Genomic DNA, 17,175 nt, shown 5'->3' with positions numbered 1-17,175 from the left:
TGCCCCAGCTGTTCTAGATCCTGGACTTTGCTCCGTTTGTGGCAATCATTTCCGTGGCAGCAGGCTGTGGTGAGCTCCCCAGAATAGCTAATAATGAAAGTGCTGCCAGTGTCCTCCAGCCTGGTAACCCCAATACTCTGTAGAAACCTGAGCGAACAAAGCCTCTAGTCCATGAGGTGGGTGAGTATTACTATCGCTATGCTACAGATGGGGAAACTGAGGCAGGGAGCAGGGCAGAGATATGCCAGCAGGCATGCAACAAGTCCAAGGCAGCGCTGGGCCTAGAACTCACATCCCCTGATTCTCAGTCCCTTGTTCTAGCTATCAGACAATACTTTCTTCATGCTGAGGACCAGCAGTTGGCTGCCTGGGAGGGGAACATAGAGATCCCTAATTCAAGGCCAGATGTTTGTTGTGCTAAAAGCTGAAGCACAGAAGAGCACTGGCCAGATCAGCTGTGTTTTCCACAAACAGTCCTTCCCTTTTCAAGTCCCCCACTAGGTCTGTGTAATGGCAGGGTGCATGTGGCTGGACACAGTAGTGTCCACTGGGCTGAGGCAGGAATCGAGGCTAGTTACCAAGCTGAGTCAGGAGACAGGTACCGAGCTCAAGCCGGACTGGGGCTGAAGGCAGGAGCAAGTTGGGACGAAAGGCAAGTCTGCAGCTGCAGCAAGCCAGAGTCTTCACTGTCGCCCAGCTCCCTGGGCCAGCTTTCTGGTTTAAATAGTTGGTGTGGACCAGTCAGGTGACCACAGGGTTCCATTGCTCTGGCCTTGTCGGGCAGGACGCCCTGCGGTGTCTAACTCTCCAGTAATTGTTAGGTGCTGCTTCTCATGACTCCCAGTGGCAGCAAGAAAGTGTCGGTCGCCCAAGACTCTGCCACTCTGAATTCCAGCCCCCCAGCTCCTTACAGTCCAGGTGGGGTGCCCAGGGGCTGTGGAGACTGCTGCTCTGTTGCTGTCTTTTACAGGCCTGGGCAATGCTGCACCTGGATGTTGCCAGGAAGCCCCCTGGGCATGGCCGCAGTCAAGGCTTTCGAGAGTCAGGGGGTCTGGCTGAGTCATTGGCACAGCCCTGAGCAGTGAGGAGCTGCTCCAGGGGGTGCTGTGACACAGTTCCCATGGGGCACAGCCCTGGGAGAGTCCGCAACACACTCTTCCCTCCCTGAAGTCACTGCTGAGCACCATGGTGTGAGCTGGGACAATGGTCCTGTCTCCTCCGGACCCCCTCCCTTTAGTACTGGCCCCAAGTACTAAACCCTGCAGAAGTGACCAGAATCCCTGGGTGTGGGGGGCACATGGGGTTAGAGACCTGGGGGTAGAGACACGGAGAGCTGGACCTGGAGCAGAGGATCCAGTGGGCAGTGAATTCAATGGGCTTCTCTTTACAATTCTGCCCAGGCCCGAGATGAAGAGGTTCGGAGGCAGCGGGAGACCATGCAGCAACAGAAGGAGTCTACACAGCAGCTGGTCAGAGAGCTGAAGCAGGAAGCCAAGGAGATGGTATGGTCCATGAGGGAGTCTTGCAAAGGCGACTGACTGGCTTGGGGGCCAGGGAGGCAGTGCAGAGCCTATTTCCTCTAGGGGCACTGACATCTGTCCAGCCCCCAAAAGTTGTTAGCGTGCAGCTGTAGTTCGGGGACTGTCTGAAGTGAGCTGAGGTTGGGTGTCCATGCTTCAGAAACTGCCATCGTGGGTAGGCAGCTGATTAAAAACCTCCACCTCACTGCTGGTGCTGGCTGGCACCGGGCCATCCAGCAGTCTCACCGGGAAAGTTGTGGATTGGCTAGGGCATGCAAATGGCTGGAATCCCCTTCTCTGCCCTAGAGGCGGTCTCTCCAGATCAGGGTTCAGCCCCAGCCTCAGGGCTTGGCTATATATGTAGTTATTCCAGAATAGCTCCCTGAATAGCCATGTGTGGATGCTCTTATTCCAAAATCAGAGTGCCTTGTTTTGGTTGAGTTAAAATCATAGAATATCAGGGTTGGAAGAGACCTCAGGAGGTATCTAGTCCAACCCCCTGCTCAAAGCAGGACCAATCACCAACTAAATCATCCCAGCCAGGACTTTGTCATCTCATGGTCACTGCTGCCTAGGTTGCTGCCCACTTCTACTTTCCCTACCAATTTTCCCCTGTTTGTAAGCGGCAGGTCAAGAGGAGCACATGGAGTTTAATCCACTGGCATAAGCAGCTCCACACATGGAGTTAGTCAGGCTTTAAATTCACACCCTCCCTCAATCTGAATTCACTTTCAAGGTGCTGGGGAGGGAAACCTGCTCTGCTGCCCATGCTGTAGCTGTCCCTTTGCTGTCCCTGCACTGGCATTTCCCGTGTCTCCATGGCTCACCGGTATTTCCTTGTGCCTCCTCCTGGGAACAGTGCTTCTCTGACCAGATGCTCCGAACACGATGGGGACCCCCCTGAGCAGCGAGCTCTGTTCTGCTTCCTTGTGAGGAGCTCACCGAGGTCCCTGCTGTGCATGACCCTAGGTTCAGAGTGCTCTGCTTCAGGAGCAAAGGAAGTGGGAGGCTGAGAAGAGGGAAGCCCTCCAGGTGCAGTGTAGGACACTGGAAGAGCAGAGCCAGAGAGCGCATGCGGAGGCCCTGGACAAAGAGAGGAGGACGGTGTCAGTTTTGCAGAATAAAACCCTGGAGTACCAGCAGGTGGGTGTCTCCATAAACCTTCATCCTCCCCCACAGGGGCAGGCTGGCTACAGAAGTGAACCCAGAGCTGCCAGGTTCTCTTCCCGCTCAAGTCAATGACTTGCTGTGTAGCCTTGGGCACATCACCACACCAGCCTTGCCTTCTGAGCTCTTTTGCATGTCCACTTTCCTAGCATCTCAGCACCTCACCATTTTTAGTGTAAACACTCCCATGGGGCAGGGCTATATTCTCCATTACACGGGGAGGTGAAGGGACTTTCCCAGGTCACCCAGGAAGTCTGTGGAAGAGCAGGGATTCAAACCCATGTCTGGCAGGTCCCAGGCCATCCTTTCTCTGTGTTCGGGTGCCAATACATGTTAATTGATTGTTAACTAACTCAGCTGTGGAGGGTTGTTCCAGGACACAATTGTTTGATCCTGGTTGTGGTTCACTCTAGGGCTCAGCATTGCGTGAACCACCACCAGCACCAAACCTTCTTGAAGAGTCGCTAGTTGCATTTACAGTCATGTGGGTTAACTCATGTTAATTTGCAATCAACCTTTTACCACACAACCAGAAACCTTTGTCTAGACAGGGCCTTTGCCTCAGTTTTCCCAGCAGTAAAATAGGGATAAGAATATTTCACCCACCTCTCGGAAGCGCGTTGAGATCTTCTGCTGGATGGTGCTGTCAGTGCGAAGTGCTATCATATGTTTACATGGCGAGCCAATGGTCTGGCTTGCTTCTAGTCCCACAGTGTGCTGTGCTTAGCAAACCTGTGTGGAGCCACATTGAAAGCAGAGGGTCCAAACCTCTCTTCCCATTTCTTTGCGGCAGAGGCTCTGACTTCTAAGACACTTCGCAGAGCTAGGAAATGAAATGTTCCCCTGACTCTGTTGATCTGGCACAATCATCGTTTCCAGGGAGCTGCAAAGAGGTGCCATGGTTATGATTCTTTTTGAAGGAGCCTGTAGCATCAAAAAATGGCTGGCAAAATATTCTGCGATTTTCCAGTGGCTCCAGAGTGATGGGGAGGTACTGGTAGAGCTTATGGGTTCAGGATTACTACTGCTACTAATTGTGTGATGTATCCAGGGTACAATCCAGACTAGTGAGTAGCTGTGTCACCCCTGCCCTCTAACCTGGAGTGCCTTTTGCACTGCTTTGCTGCTGTAGCCGCCAGTCTGGCCTGCTCACGAACAGCCTCCAGCATGCAAGTCACTCCCAGCTACACCTTGGCTCTCACCAGCCTTGGGTATACTGCAGGGTGACCTCAACACACCCCCAGTCCTAGATTTCCCCCCAGAAACGTAGGTCCTGTACTGCCGAGTCCTCTCCTGGACAATACACATTCATAAAGATCATATTTCTTTAATAGGAATAATATGCACACTTTGTTGCCCCAAATGGAGTTTCCCTGACACTTCAATTTAAACTCACTGGTTTAGATAAACAATAAAACAACTTTATTAACTACAAAGAGGGAGATTTTAAGTGAGTACAAGTCATGAGGCATAAAAGTCAGAAATAGTTACAAGAAAAATAAAGATAAAATGCAACTGGTTCCTAATTTAACTATGTTAAATTCAAAGCAAAGTTTTCTCACCACATGCTCTCAAGAGTCTCACTGACCAAACTTCTTAGGCCAGGAGCCCTTCTTCTGTTTAATGGCTGCTTCCTTTGTTCCTTCTCATGCAGTGAATCGGTGGACAGAGAGAGAGGGTGAAGGAGGGGTGCCTGGGAGTGTCTGCCCCTTCTTTTTATAGTCCTGTTCCCCCTTTGAGAAGCATTTCCAGCTGGGAGCATGGCAACAGGCAGGCTGTGTGGATGGGAACTCCATGCTGTTTCTTTGCTAAGATGTAGATTTTTTTTGCCTGCCAAAGAATGGCCCATTAGCAGCCTTGTTTACATCTGGCTGAGGCGACAGCTTGGGCTTTGTCTCTGAGGAACTGGTTTGGACACTCCTCAATCGTCTCTGGAAAACATACTTTTAGTCATGATATCAAATTATGTTTATAACTCCCAGATAATACTGCTACATGCATTTTGCCATGACATTACTGATTAGCAGATTATGGGTTTTCAGATGGTACCTCACCAGGCATATTTTGTACAAAGCTGTTTAAGGTGTGGACATGGGGGTATATTCTGTCACAATGCAGGATTACTACTGCTACTAATTAGGTTTATATTTGTAAATCAGTTTATAAACATAAATGAACCGCTTGCTCAGAACCTGCTGTGGAGGTCAGTAGGGAAGTATTGTCATTCCCATTTAACAGATGAGAAGCTGAGGCCCGAGCAGGGAAGTTGTTTGCTCAGCACCAGACAGTGGTCGGGAGCAGAGTGGGGCCCAGAACCCAACTTACCAGACCACACACCTCAGGAATCTGTGCTGATTCTTTGACGTCACTTTATCTCCCACGGACTGTGCTGTGTTTCAGGCTAAGCTGGCCCCCCTGCGCTGTACGTGGAGTAGGATATGAGTGGCAACTGGCTTGTGGCAAAGCCAGTATGTCGTGATCAGGGCCGGCTTCAGGGGTTTGGCCACCCCAAGCAGTCAAAAAAAAAAAAAAAAGCGATCGCAATCTGCGGCAATTCAGTGAGAGGTCCTTCGCTCAGAGCGGGAGTGAGGGACCCTCCGCTGAATTGCCGCCCAATACGTGAAAGTGCCGCCCCTCTCCGAAGTTGCCGCCTCAAGCACCTGCTTGATAAGCTGGTGCCTGGAGCCGGCCCTGGTCGTGATGGGGCTTCCCACAGGACAGAGTGTATGCCAGCCTGAAAAGGGCTCACTGGGGAAAGGCAGAGAAATGGGATGGCTGGAGTTACAGCAGGTTCCTCCCGGCTTGTGTTGCAGAGAATTCAGGAGCTGGAGCTCCACGGCCACTCGCTCCAGCAGGAGAAGCAGGAGGCGCTGGACGAGCTGCGGACGTTGCTGCAGGAGGAGAAGATGGAGGCACTAAGGAGACTGCGCGAGGAGCTGGAGCAGGTGGGGATGGCTGCCAGGCCAGCCCCCGATTACAGGGAGTGAGGGAATGAGGAGTTTAGGGGCTCATGGACATGGAGGAGGATGAGACCTGACTCCCCTGCAGGAGGGAAGCCACTGGCTCATCCCCATCCCCCGATTGATCCAGCCTGCTTGAACATGAATCGTTCTGTCCTATCCCAGGGAGTCTGTGTCTTGAGTGTTGTGAATGGAGCTTCATCCCTGTCACAGAGGGTGGGGGAGTCAGGGCCCTGCACCCCCCACTTCCTGCAATTCACCGGGACTCTCAGCCAGTCAGTAACACAGAAGGTTTATTAGACAACAGGAACACAGTCCAAAACAGAGCTTGTAGATTCAGAAAACAGGACCCTTCACTCAGGTCCATCTTGCGGGGTAGGGAGCCCAGAACCTGGTTCTGGACCTCCCTCCATTTCCCCAGCCAGCTCCAAACTGAACCCCCCTTCAGCCCCTCCTCTGGCCTTTGTCTCTTTCCTGAGCCAGGAGGTCACCTGATCTCTTTGTTCTCCAACAACCTTCAGTTGGCACCTTGCAGGGGAGGGGCCCAGGCCATCAGGAGACAGGGTGCAGCCATTCTCTGTGCAGCCAGGATCACACTGGCCCCTTAGGGCTCTGCAACAATCACACATCCCTTAGATACTTACGAAATGCATAGGGGAAACTGAGGCACCCACCCAGCACTCAGAGAAAACATTGAGAACATTCCCACTTCGTCACAATCGCCTACTAAGCAACTGGCTGTGATGGGTCCTCCCAGCAGGTAGAAACAAACTCACATTACCTACGCTGCATCTACATGTGATTCACAGCCGGGAACCTTGGGGCTGTAGCAGTCCAGATATTCTGCTGTGATCGGAGCTGGGAGTCCTGCGATTGCAGCAATCCAGATGTGCTGCAGTGCTTGGAGCTGGCAGTCCTGGGAGAGCAGAAATTTCCTTCCCAGTGCATTGTTGCTAAATCCTCTGTTTTTGTGTCCCTCACCCTAGGAGAGGGCTCGTGAGAGTGATCGGCTGAGAGTGACGCTGCAGCAGCTGGAGGAGGAGCAGAGCCACTTGCGGGCTGCGCAGAACGAAATGTCCTCCCGGGAGCGGGAGGCGCAGTCCCAAGCTGAGCAGGCCCAGCGCTCCCTGGCCAGGGAGATCGGCTTGGCCTGCCAACGCCTCCAGGACCTGCTTCCTGAGAGAGGCAGGGGGCTGATGGCTCCTGGGTGAGGCCCTTTAACCTCTTGAATGCGGCATGGTTTTTAATGCCTTTGGAGGCCCAAACCCTGCCACCTTGCCCAGTGAGCAATGCAAGCAGGCTCGGCTGCATTTGTTCTGCTCCTCCTGGGAAATTTACCTTTGGGCAGAAGACAGCCTAGGCTTCCGTGGTGCCTAGGCCTTAGGCTGGCCCTCTGCCCGGGGGGTTTTCACCCGCTGTGTCCTGAAGGTCATTGTCTTAGGGCTGGATCCACGCCCCCTGCTGAGAACAGCTGGTGTTTCCACTGCCCCCCAAGGGTGGGGGGGATGGAAGATTTCGTTGCCACCAGGCCTTCTGTAGGAGCATCCCCACCTGAAGCTGCAGTAGAGAGCATGCCCTGAACCAACTCGCACCCCACCCACTGGCTGCCCCTTTCCCTGCTGGTGTCTGCTGCCTGTGGGCCCCCAGCTCTCCCCACAGCAGGATCACCACCATCACACTGTAACCTCATGGTTTCCTGGGGTTCCCGTGGTCCCCACCCCAAAGAGCTTGCAATCAGTTTGTGCTGGGGTTTGTATGGTGCTTAGCACAGTGAGGCCCTGCGCTGTGGCTGGGGACCCTGGGTTTGACCGCAGGACAGTAACAGTCACCAGAGAGACAAGGAGGGACAGGTAGGAGCCTTTATTGGACCAACTTCTCTTGGTGAGTGAGACACATTCATTGCCTTTTGCTGGAGCATCGGGAAGTTGGTCCAGTGAAAGATCTCACCTCCCACATCTTGCGTCTAATATCCTGGGACTGACACGGCTACAACTACTTGGCCTACGATAGTCGGCCGAGGCCGCTGGACTCGTGAGCTGCTGGGGGGCTTCCGGTAGGTCCACAAATTCCAGGGCTCGTGCCCACATCTTCCAGTGGGGCTGCTGCGTATAAACTGCTGAGCCATGAGTAGATGGTAGACGCCTACGTCCAGCCTGAGAGCTGGGAGGAGGACATTGTTTAGAATCATAGAATATCAGGGTTGGAAGGGATCTCAGGAGGTATCTAGTCCAACCCCTGCTCAAAGCAGGACCAATCCCCAACTAAATCATCCCAGCCAGGGCTTTGTCAAGCCTGACCTTAAAAACCTCTAAGGAAGGAGATTCCACCACCTCCCTAGGGAACCCATTCCAGTGCTTCACCACTCTCTGAGTGAAAAAGTTTTTCCTAATATCCAACCTAAAATCTGTCTGTCTAGGGTGTCCATCCCTGTGGTATCTGGGCACTTCACCATCCTCAGTATTTATCCTCACAACCTTCCTGTGTGCTAAGGCAGGGCTGCTCTCATTGCACAGAGGGAACTGAGCCAGGGACACTGGTCAGGGTCACTCAGGAGGTCTGTAGCAGCACAGGGACTTCAATCTGGGTCTCCCCTAGGAACGTTAATCTGACAGCGCCATTCCCAAGCAGGCTGTGCCCAGCGTGAGCACATCTGGGAGTGCTGCCGGCATAGCCCCTACTGGCACAGTGCTGGGCTCTGCTCCCCCGGACAGAGAGTTACAAGGCTGCAGCAGACGCCGAGTCCTTTAGCTCAGGCAGTAGAAGCGCATGCTGTGAGATCCCGAGATGCCAGGGTCAGTTCCACACAGCTGATCCGTGGAGGCCCAGATGGGTTACATGGTGTTCCCCTCCCAAACCGCTGCTTGTTTCCTGCAGGAGCCCAGCTCCCCTCTCGGCCAGCCACGCACTCCAGCTCCTGCATGCAGTGACCGTGGAGACCCAGCGCTACCTCAGAGCCTTGCAGCAGGAGCTGGAAGCTCAGAACTGCACCATGCTTCACTTCCAGGAGGAGAAGGTGATTCGAGAGAAGTGGGGGGGGGGAGAAATCGTTTCATTTCCCACAAAGCCAAAAGCCGTGATGGAGCTTTCAAAGGGGCCGGGTAGTTTGCTGACGTTGATGGTTATGCTGGCCAAGACGAGGGGCCTCATGCTTCAGGGCAGAAGCTGCTAGCCATAGAGGCAGGAGCAGTGTTCCCCTCTCTGGGCAGTACATTTGGCCAGATGGATTGTGGGCTTTTCCTTTTCTGTTTACTGATGCATCAGGAAGTGGCCACTGCCTGAAGCAGGATGTAGATCTAGATGGCGCCCTGGCCTGACTCAAGGCTGATAGAGCCTGTGTCTCTCTTGTCTATTTATTCTGTAAGCTCCTCAGGGCAGGACTTGTCGTACTCTGTGTCTATGCGGCGCCCACACAACAGGGCTATGATCTCAGCTGGAGAGGGCGCTGCTGGAGTAATAGAAAGCCAGCAATGCCCCTGGGGTTACTGCCAGCCTGGGGCCACCAGCAGCTACTGGCCTTGTGCCCTGCGCCTTGCCTCTCTGGCAAGCTGTGACTAGGTTCTGCGGAGTACCAGCTCCTTGGCAGAGTGCAGTGGTGGGGGCAGCAGCGTCCCTGAAATCCAGACATGGAGGGCTCCATGGAGTTGAATATGCCATGCGCTTGGCACAGATCCCTGTGCCATATGGATTGCAATGGTCCATTTGTCCCCTCCCTAAATGCTCAATGTGAAACAGATGAGATCTGGCATCTGGTGTCACCGCAGAGACCAGCCCCTGAGCTGACTGGCCCCCTGGTGCTTCTAGTGCTGAGCAGACAGCTGCCCACAGGAAAGGGAGAGGAGGGTGGACACAACCTGGCGGAGGAGAGAAGCCATTAAAGCTGCCTTTGTGGCCAACCATAGCACCACCCCTATGCTACACCAGTGTATGGGCAGCGGGTGGCCATCAAGGGTGTATGACCGCACCCTGACAGCAGCAAGTCCCTTCTACTTGCAGGAGTGGGAGCTGAGGCAGCAGCGAGAGCAGCTTCACTTGGAGAGCAAGGAAGCCCTGGAGGCCCTGAAGGAGCAGCTCATCCAAGTACGTCCCTCTGGGAGCCTGGCACGGATCTGCCCTGGGGGGCATTTCTTCCACTACCCTGTCCTGTGAGGCCGGGCTGCACCCAGCACTCTTCAGCCTGGGCTCCCAGTAGAGCTCAGCAGAGATTGTGCCTGATGCTTCACACCACCAAGAGAGATGCTGAGACTGGGCTGGGTAGCAAAGCTGGCCATAGCCCAGCCTTCCGCTGCTGGAGACCTGGGGCTGGATTCCCAGATCCTGCTGTAGGGTGACCAGATGTTAAGGGGAAAATATCGGGACCGCCGTGCGGGGGCATTTTTTTTACACTCACCTGTCCGGGAGTTCGGCAGCAATTTGGCAGAGAGCCCTTCAGTCATGGATGGTCTTCAGTGGTATTTTGACCAAAAGACAGAAGCACCCGCCGCCGAAATACCGCTGAAGACCATCCGCAACTGAAGGACTCTCCGCTGAATTGCCGCCAAAGACCAAGAAACAAAATATCAGGACAAATGGCATCCCAACCGTACTCTGGTCAAGACGTGGGACAGACTCCTCAAAATCGAGACAGTCTCGATTTTATTGGGACGTCTGGTCACCCTATCCTGCTGTTTCCAGAGTGGGAGAAAGGGTGTGGACACTAAGTGGTCTCCCCTCCAGACTCTCACCTCTGCCCCCAGGCAGCCACCTTCATCTCCCCACCCCGCCCCCAGGATCTCTGCTGCAGCCCTGTGGGTTGCCTCTCCCACCCATAAGGACGTTCATTCTGGTGGCCTTGTGTGGCTGAGAAGGGAAAGGCTGGAGTACAGGGACGTACCATTCAGGCTGGGTCAGTGGAGGAACGATCTCTATCACCTTCCCTAGTCATGGGCTGCCAGGATCTCAGCTTCCAGCCCATGCACCATCCATCCGGCCACGCATCCCCCTGGAATTGACGGCTTCTCCGACAAGACTGAGATGAGCCTGGGTCTGAACCGTCCTCCCCAGACCTTCAGATCTGGGTACAAGCACTGCAGCTAGGGTGACCAGATAGCAAGGGTGAAAAATCAGGGCAGGAGGTGGGGGGTAATTGGCACCTATATAGGACAAAAGCCCCAAATATCAGGACTGTCCCTATAAAATAGGGACATCTGGTCACCCTAACTGCTGCAGCCTGTGTCTAGCTTCCTTCATGAGTGAGAGACATGATGAGTCCCCCACCTGTCAGTTCCTCTGGCCCAGGTCGGGTGGGGAAAACAATGGGCATGTGAGGCTTGGGACCAGCTGTGCTGACTGGCCTCGTCCTGCAGGAGCACCTCCAGGAGATCGCCAGCCTGCAGCGCAGCCAGCTGAAGGAGGCTGGGGAGGGGGAGCAGCAGATGCTGCACCAGCAGCTGCGGGAGAAGGACCACGAGCTGCGGGCCATCCAGAGGAGCATGGCCCACTGGAAAGACCAGACCACCTGCAAGCTGGCCCGCAAGTTTGAGGAGGAGCTGAATGCGGCGCTGGAGACGTGAGTGAATAGCTGGGGAGGGAGGGAAGAGAGATCCCACAGGCAGTGTTAGGGGCCCTACCCCTGCCAGCAGCCCGGCCTCTGCTCCTCATTGGGCTTTGAAGTGCAGGACTCTAGCCCACATCTCCAGCTTCCTCGAGCAAGCCCAGAAATGGAGGGTGGCAGCATGTCCCCAGTGGCCAGTGCCCTGGGCTGAAGGAGCAGGAGATGTGAGAGCTGCTCCCGAGTGAATCCCCCATGTCCCTTCCACACCCAGAGTGACGCACTGCAGGAAAAGTGGGAGTGCCTGGCAGGTGGCACCAACGTTTGTGCTGGGCCCAGCTCCCCTGTAAAGTGGAGAGCGTAACCTCGCCCCCTTGGCATAACGCCCTGGGGCTGGGCTGAGTGCTCACAAATCAATCGGGGATACAAGGGGGCATCAAAACTAGCCCCTTGCCTTCCCCGCAGGGCCAGCTCCAGGGGTTTTGCCGCCTCAAGCAGCCAAAAAAAAAAAAAAAAAGCGCAATTGCGATCGTGACCTGCGGCAATTCAGTGGGAGGCCCTTTCCTCCGAGCGGGAGTGAGGGACCCTCCGCCAAATTGCCGCCGAATACCTGGACGTGCTGCCCCGCTCCGGAGTTGCCGCCCCAAGCACTTGCTAAGCTGGTACCTGGAGCCGGCCCTGGCCCCTCTGCCCAGCTGGGCAATGGCTGGAGGCTGGCGCCAGCCTGCGAAGAGCTCTGGGGGCTCACACTGTGGATCTGGGACCCCTCAGGAGGGGTGAGGAGTTGGCCTACCTGCCCCAGCTGGAACCCGTGGAGGGTTTAACTGTTGACGTCAGCAGGAGCTGAGTTAGGCCAGAGCTGAGCACTTCTAAAAATCTCTCCCTGGAGTAAGTCAGGGAGGAGACAGGTGGGTGGCTGGGGTCAGCTAGAGAGAGAGCAGCCTGGTGCCCAGACTAGAGACTGAGTGAGGCCTTTGCTCCCTGGGCACCGCTGGGTGTTAGGGAATCCCAGTGACAGCCTGGGGTGCTGCGCTGGAGCTGGCTGAGGCAGCAGAAGGCGCTGTGGGAGGTATTTCATTCTCCGGTGCCCATTCAGGCCTACACTGTCTGCTGACGTGCTGACAGTCCAGTGATGGGGACGCCTGCTCGTCGGGACCCCTCAAACTGGGCTGAGACCCCTCAAACGCGGTTCACCCAGCCTCTGAACAGCCCCCTGGTGGTAACAGTTTTTGGCCATTACCATCCTGGCCCAAGTTGACAGCAGTGACCACAAGGTCACCCAAGCCAGCTAGCTTCCCTCATTGCCACGTGGTCCTGGGATCTCACCCCTCCCCTGGAGCCCTCGAGCCGCTGGCTTTCCCTGGCGCCAGGCTGTTCAGTGAAATGGCTGCGTCTTTCCCTGCAGCTGCAGTATGGAGTTTGTAAGGGAAAGGTGACCGCTGGCATCGACATGTGCAGCGCCCTGGGCACAGGCCATGCGCCAAGCACCCCGGGGGGGCCTATTGTCAGCAGTTCCCTTAAAGCGGACTAATAACAACGTTACTAGACAATATACTAGCCTGGCTGGCAAATGGGATTCTGCTGCTATCGGCTCTGGGTGGTGGATCCCTGTGTTTCACGGGGGATGAGCTAGGAGGCACCAGAGTCAATGGAGGGTTTGTCCCATTCTGGGGCACTCACCGGGGTTAACCCTTTGAGCCCTGGCCTAGTTTCTGGGGGATGGTACCTGGAAGCGGCCAGGGCCGCCTGTCCTGTGCTCTAGGGCAGCTTTACGCCGGTGTCACTTGGTGGAACCCAGCGGGGGCTCTGCACAGGGAGATGGCTGAGGAGGGTGGGTCGCAGCTGGGAGCTGAGGAGAGAGGGTGAGATTCCCGTCGCCCATTCTCCATGCTGTCCCAAGTCCTCCTGGAGCCCTGCATGACCCCTCCCCAGGCCCACTGTCTGCTGAAAGCAGCAATCAGGAGCTGGGACTGGAGTCTGCAGCCTTAGCTTTTCATCCACTGACACTTGTCTTGACTGTTAAACCGGTGGCTGAGTTTGACCCTCGGGTAGGGTGACCAGACAGCAAGTGTGAAAAATCGGGACAGTGGGTGGGGGTAATAGGAGCCTGTATGAGAAAAAGACCGAAAAAATCGGGACTGTCCCAATAAAATCGGGACATCTGGTCACCTGCCCTCGGGATATGTGTGTGTGTGTGTGTGTGTGTGTGTGGCTGTTACTCTGGGGGATATCGTAGGAATGTTTGGGATGGGGAAGGGTCTGTGTGGGCCATTTGGGGCCCAGTCCCTGAATCAGTGGGGGCGGGGGAGGGGTTGCCATGCAGAGGACTCTGGCCCTTGTGCCTATTCTGGAGAAAGCCTACACAGCTCTCCGCTGCCCTTCCCGAATCTCAGCAGTGTCTCCTCCTCCGATCACCATTCACCCTACACTGCGTATATTGCAGTAGGAACCTGCCGTGGAGGGAGGGGGAGTCACTCCTCGAGGTTAACTCGCTCTGGCCGAGGAGAGACTGGGCTGCCTTTCCTTCCAGTGCCATCTGCCCATAAGGGAATGTGATCTCCCCCGACAGGCGCTTCTCCTGGGACAGACCCAGGGGCCTTCGCAGGAGTGTGGAGAGACTGGACGCAGAAATTGGGCGGCTTTCCACGGTAAAGGAGAAACACTCGCCTCTGGCTAAAGTGAGGACAGTGAGGGGGCCCAGCTGGTTCAGGGAACCTCTCTGCTTGGGTCAGTCTCACTGGGAGGGCACATGGCAGCTCTTCCTTGGCTTGCCAGGCATGGGCCACTTCTAGCCATGTGCTGGGTTGAGTTGGGTCTGTGGAGCAGGGGATTGTAATGGGCAAGGCAGGGAGAGGCTCAGGGAGATAATGGTCCAGGAGGCTAGAATCCAGCCCTGGGTGCAGAGTAGTGTCAGTGTTAGCACCTGATAGGTGCCATAAGCTGCAGGGCTATTCCAGTGGCCCTAATATCTCCCAGCACCTTATGTGTCCTGCAGCCATGCCCCCTAATACTGTGCCCCTGGAGAACTCACGGGCCAAGCAGAGGCTGCCAGGGCTGGCACTTGGACATGGTGGCGGTGCTTCAGGAAGCTGCACTCCTCCCTCAGAGACAGCTCTAACCCAATCCCAGTTGCAGGGGGCCAGTGTAGGAGGCCTGTGCGGCTGGAGGCGCTGTCTCTCGCATGAACTGACCCCTTATGCTCCATGAGGATCCCAGGCCCCAACTTGGTGTATATGAGTCCTGAGCCCCAGTGTCCTGGCACTATCCAAGCTCAGGTAGCTCCATTCTTCCTCTCCCTCAATGCCCTCTGAACTCTCAGTTGGACACATTCTACTTCATCTCTTGGTAGTGTGGCCATGTGCTGTTAACCGGTGCCCTGTTCCACCCCAGAGATGGCTGCATTTCAGGGTTCCCAAACCTCTCCTGCCTTGTGGGAGAGTTATGGTGCTTAACTAATTTTGTCAGACCCTACTGTGCATGCAGCCCTGGTATCATGTGTCTCACCCAGATGTCTCTCAGCACAGTGGGGAAACTGAGACTCACTGCGCTGACTTCTCTGTGGTCACCCAACAAGCCTGTGGCAGTCAGGAACAGAACCCAGATCTCCTGGCCTAGTTCCAGGCTCTGGCCCCCTGACTGTGCACCTCCCCAGTGACCAGGTTGGAGCAGCCTTGGTGTCTCTGGTGTGCTGGGCCTGTGTGCCTCTAGCCGTGCTCAACGTGGTCTGACCCCTGGCTAAAGCGTTCTCCTTTTTCTTGCCCACAGGACCGGAGCGAGCACACCCATCTCTGCCCCACCGCCTCCTCCTCCTCCGCCGCCCCACTCGGGCAGCACGGCTTTGTGTCCTCAAAGCTCCTGCGCCAGCTGCAGGGCCGCGTGAGGGAGCTGCGGGCAGAGAATGCCCTTTACCGGGGGCGCAGCCTGGAGGACCTCGCCGCCCTGCGGGCAGAGCCAGGCCAGAAGGGCAGAGAAAAGGTAATGGGGCCAGCGCGCTCCCTGCAGCCTGGCCTGGGGACTAGCTGTGAGCTGCAGGCTGTGATTGCCCCATTCGGCTGCGCAGGCTTTGCAGCCATGACCTAGCAGTGCTGGGTTCAGCAGCCCAATCCTCAAAGGTATTGAGCTGCCTGCCGCCCATTGAAAGCCATTTAGGTGCCTAAATACCTCTGAGGACCTGGGCTGAGTGTCTCTAAGCTCCCCTTCCTTCCCTGTCACTGTGGCTTTCCTCAAACCCTCCCCCTGCCCCTGTGTCCTCGTCCTCACCCACTTCTTGTCTCCCACACTCCCAACCAAATCGCTTTCCTCCTTCCCTCTCCGTATATTGGGCTGCATCTGCCACGGTCTGGGAAACCATCTCACCCAGCTGTGTCAAGCTGCACGGGTGGGAAGGAGCTCAATTGTTCGGAGCCCAGCTTGCGTGATTTTTCTCTTTTCCCTGTTCCAGAGGTACCTGACCGCAGCTCTCTCTGTCCCACAGTTCCATGGGGCGAGCTGTAGGAAGTAGCATGTGTGCTGCTGGGGAACAGGAAGCTGAGCAGGTGGAAGAGTCATCTCCTGTGGATAGACAGTGCGTGGTGGAGGCCTGGCTATAGCAGGGGTGGAGTCACGCTCGACTTGGAGGGTATCCAGCGGCGCATTCCCTGCTCCCGGGAGTCAGGAAAGAAGCCGATCACATGAGCTTGAGAAGGACCCAGGACGCTCTCTGCTGAGCAACTTGTGTGGAAGCGTCCCCGTCACGAACTCTTGGCTGCTCTTTATGCTCCTGGGCTCAGTTTCCTGCTTGGCGAAGCAAGGCCCTTGTTCCCTTCCAATCAGACCCCTTGCAGTCAGTGGGGGAAGACGGGAGTGATCGGTCAGGGAGGGGATCTAGGGCTGGGGCCAGTCCAAAGAGCAAGTCCAGGCAAACACTGGAGCCCAAGTGGAAGAGTCTCTGGTCAAATATTCCAGAAGCACATGCCTGCCTCTCACAAGAGGTCTGGGCACAGCTCTGGCTGGTTGGGCTGCAGCTGGCTCAGGATTCTGCAGCTGTTGCTGGCTGGCTGGGTCCCCCCACTCCACCTCCAAGTAGCAGCAGAGCCATCTTTGCAACTCCACCTTGCGGTGCTTTGCCAGCTTGCAAAATGCAACTGGGGCAGGTGTGTATCAGAGTAGCCTAGATGTCAGGTATGAGGCCTGCAGCGGACCCAGTCTCTGGGCAGGCTAATGAGTGCAGCTGGCCTACAGTAGGCTGCCTGATTGGCTGCAGCCCCTGATTGATGGGCAGTGGCAGCAGGCCAGTCGTTAAGCCCAGCAGCAGTGGCGTTTGGGAGTTGGTCAACGCATTTGCCCACGGCTGTGATAGCTCCTGTACCTGCTTGTATCCAGTCCTACTTGTGCCTTGCCTCAGTCCAGGTAATCCAGCACTGACCCTCAGCTCTGAGATCTAATGCCAGCTCTTCCTCACGTTTCTATTCTTGGCTACTGACTCCTGTTCCAACCACTAGGCATGACTGTCCACCGCCCCATCTCTGAGCCTGGGCAGAGGGTGAGTTCCAGGGGCAGTCAGCACTGTGAAATGGTCCCAATAAGCTTGCTCGCTCCACTGCACCAGTCTTTGTAGATATGCTGCTACAGTCTAGCTTCATTCCCTGCACTGGCATATTGTGGTTAAATGCCGATGGGGCTGCTAAAGTGCATGTTGATCAGTTTTTTTGCCGCAGAGCTTCAAAGAGTCTTTAAAAAGCCCAGTGTGTTCATGTGAAAGGTAAGACTTTGGTCTCCTCAGGGGGAACCACATTTTTGGTGCATCCTGAAGACTAGCCGGCAGAGCACTCCCTATGCCTTGCAAGCCATGGGTAACCCACTAGTCCTAGCTCCGCCATATTGTGGCATTAAATACCGTACCAGCACAATCAAGCCATCTCTTATTATATGCAGGGTGTTTCCAACTGCTGTCCATTCCAATGGACCAGTGTATTGCAACCATGACTGTAGATACTTTATACATAAATACAACAGGGCACGC

General features: G+C 55.5%; 1 protein-coding gene across 7 annotated transcripts in view; it reads left to right on the top strand.

Moving 5' to 3' along the window:
• The window catches only part of LOC115661220 (trichohyalin-like), a 57,074-nt gene extending 39,899 nt beyond the window's left edge, over positions 1–17,175 (top strand). For 4 of the 7 annotated variants that reach the window (XM_030583567.1, XM_030583564.1, XM_030583563.1 and 1 more), the window contains 10 exons: positions 1,401–1,502; positions 2,490–2,663; positions 5,501–5,632; positions 6,634–6,854; positions 8,522–8,660; positions 9,641–9,724; positions 10,990–11,192; positions 13,744–13,901; positions 14,940–15,149; positions 15,616–17,175. In XM_030583567.1, the coding sequence (XP_030439427.1) occupies positions 1,401–1,502; positions 2,490–2,663; positions 5,501–5,632; positions 6,634–6,854; positions 8,522–8,660; positions 9,641–9,724; positions 10,990–11,192; positions 13,744–13,901; positions 14,940–15,149; positions 15,616–15,668 (1,476 nt within the window). In that variant the 3' untranslated portion in view covers positions 15,669–17,175. The remainder of the gene's footprint in view (positions 1–1,400; positions 1,503–2,489; positions 2,664–5,500; positions 5,633–6,633; positions 6,855–8,521; positions 8,661–9,640; positions 9,725–10,989; positions 11,193–13,743; positions 13,902–14,939; positions 15,150–15,615) is intronic. The other 3 variants (XM_030583566.1, XM_030583565.1, XM_030583562.1) reach the window with 3 other exon arrangements.

This window comes from Gopherus evgoodei, chromosome 13 (assembly GCF_007399415.2).
Source record: "Gopherus evgoodei ecotype Sinaloan lineage chromosome 13, rGopEvg1_v1.p, whole genome shotgun sequence".
In the NCBI taxonomy this organism is placed as follows: domain Eukaryota; kingdom Metazoa; phylum Chordata; order Testudines; family Testudinidae; genus Gopherus; species Gopherus evgoodei.
The sequence above is the reverse complement of the archived record's forward strand: the minus strand, read 5'-3'. Positions and strand labels throughout refer to the sequence as shown.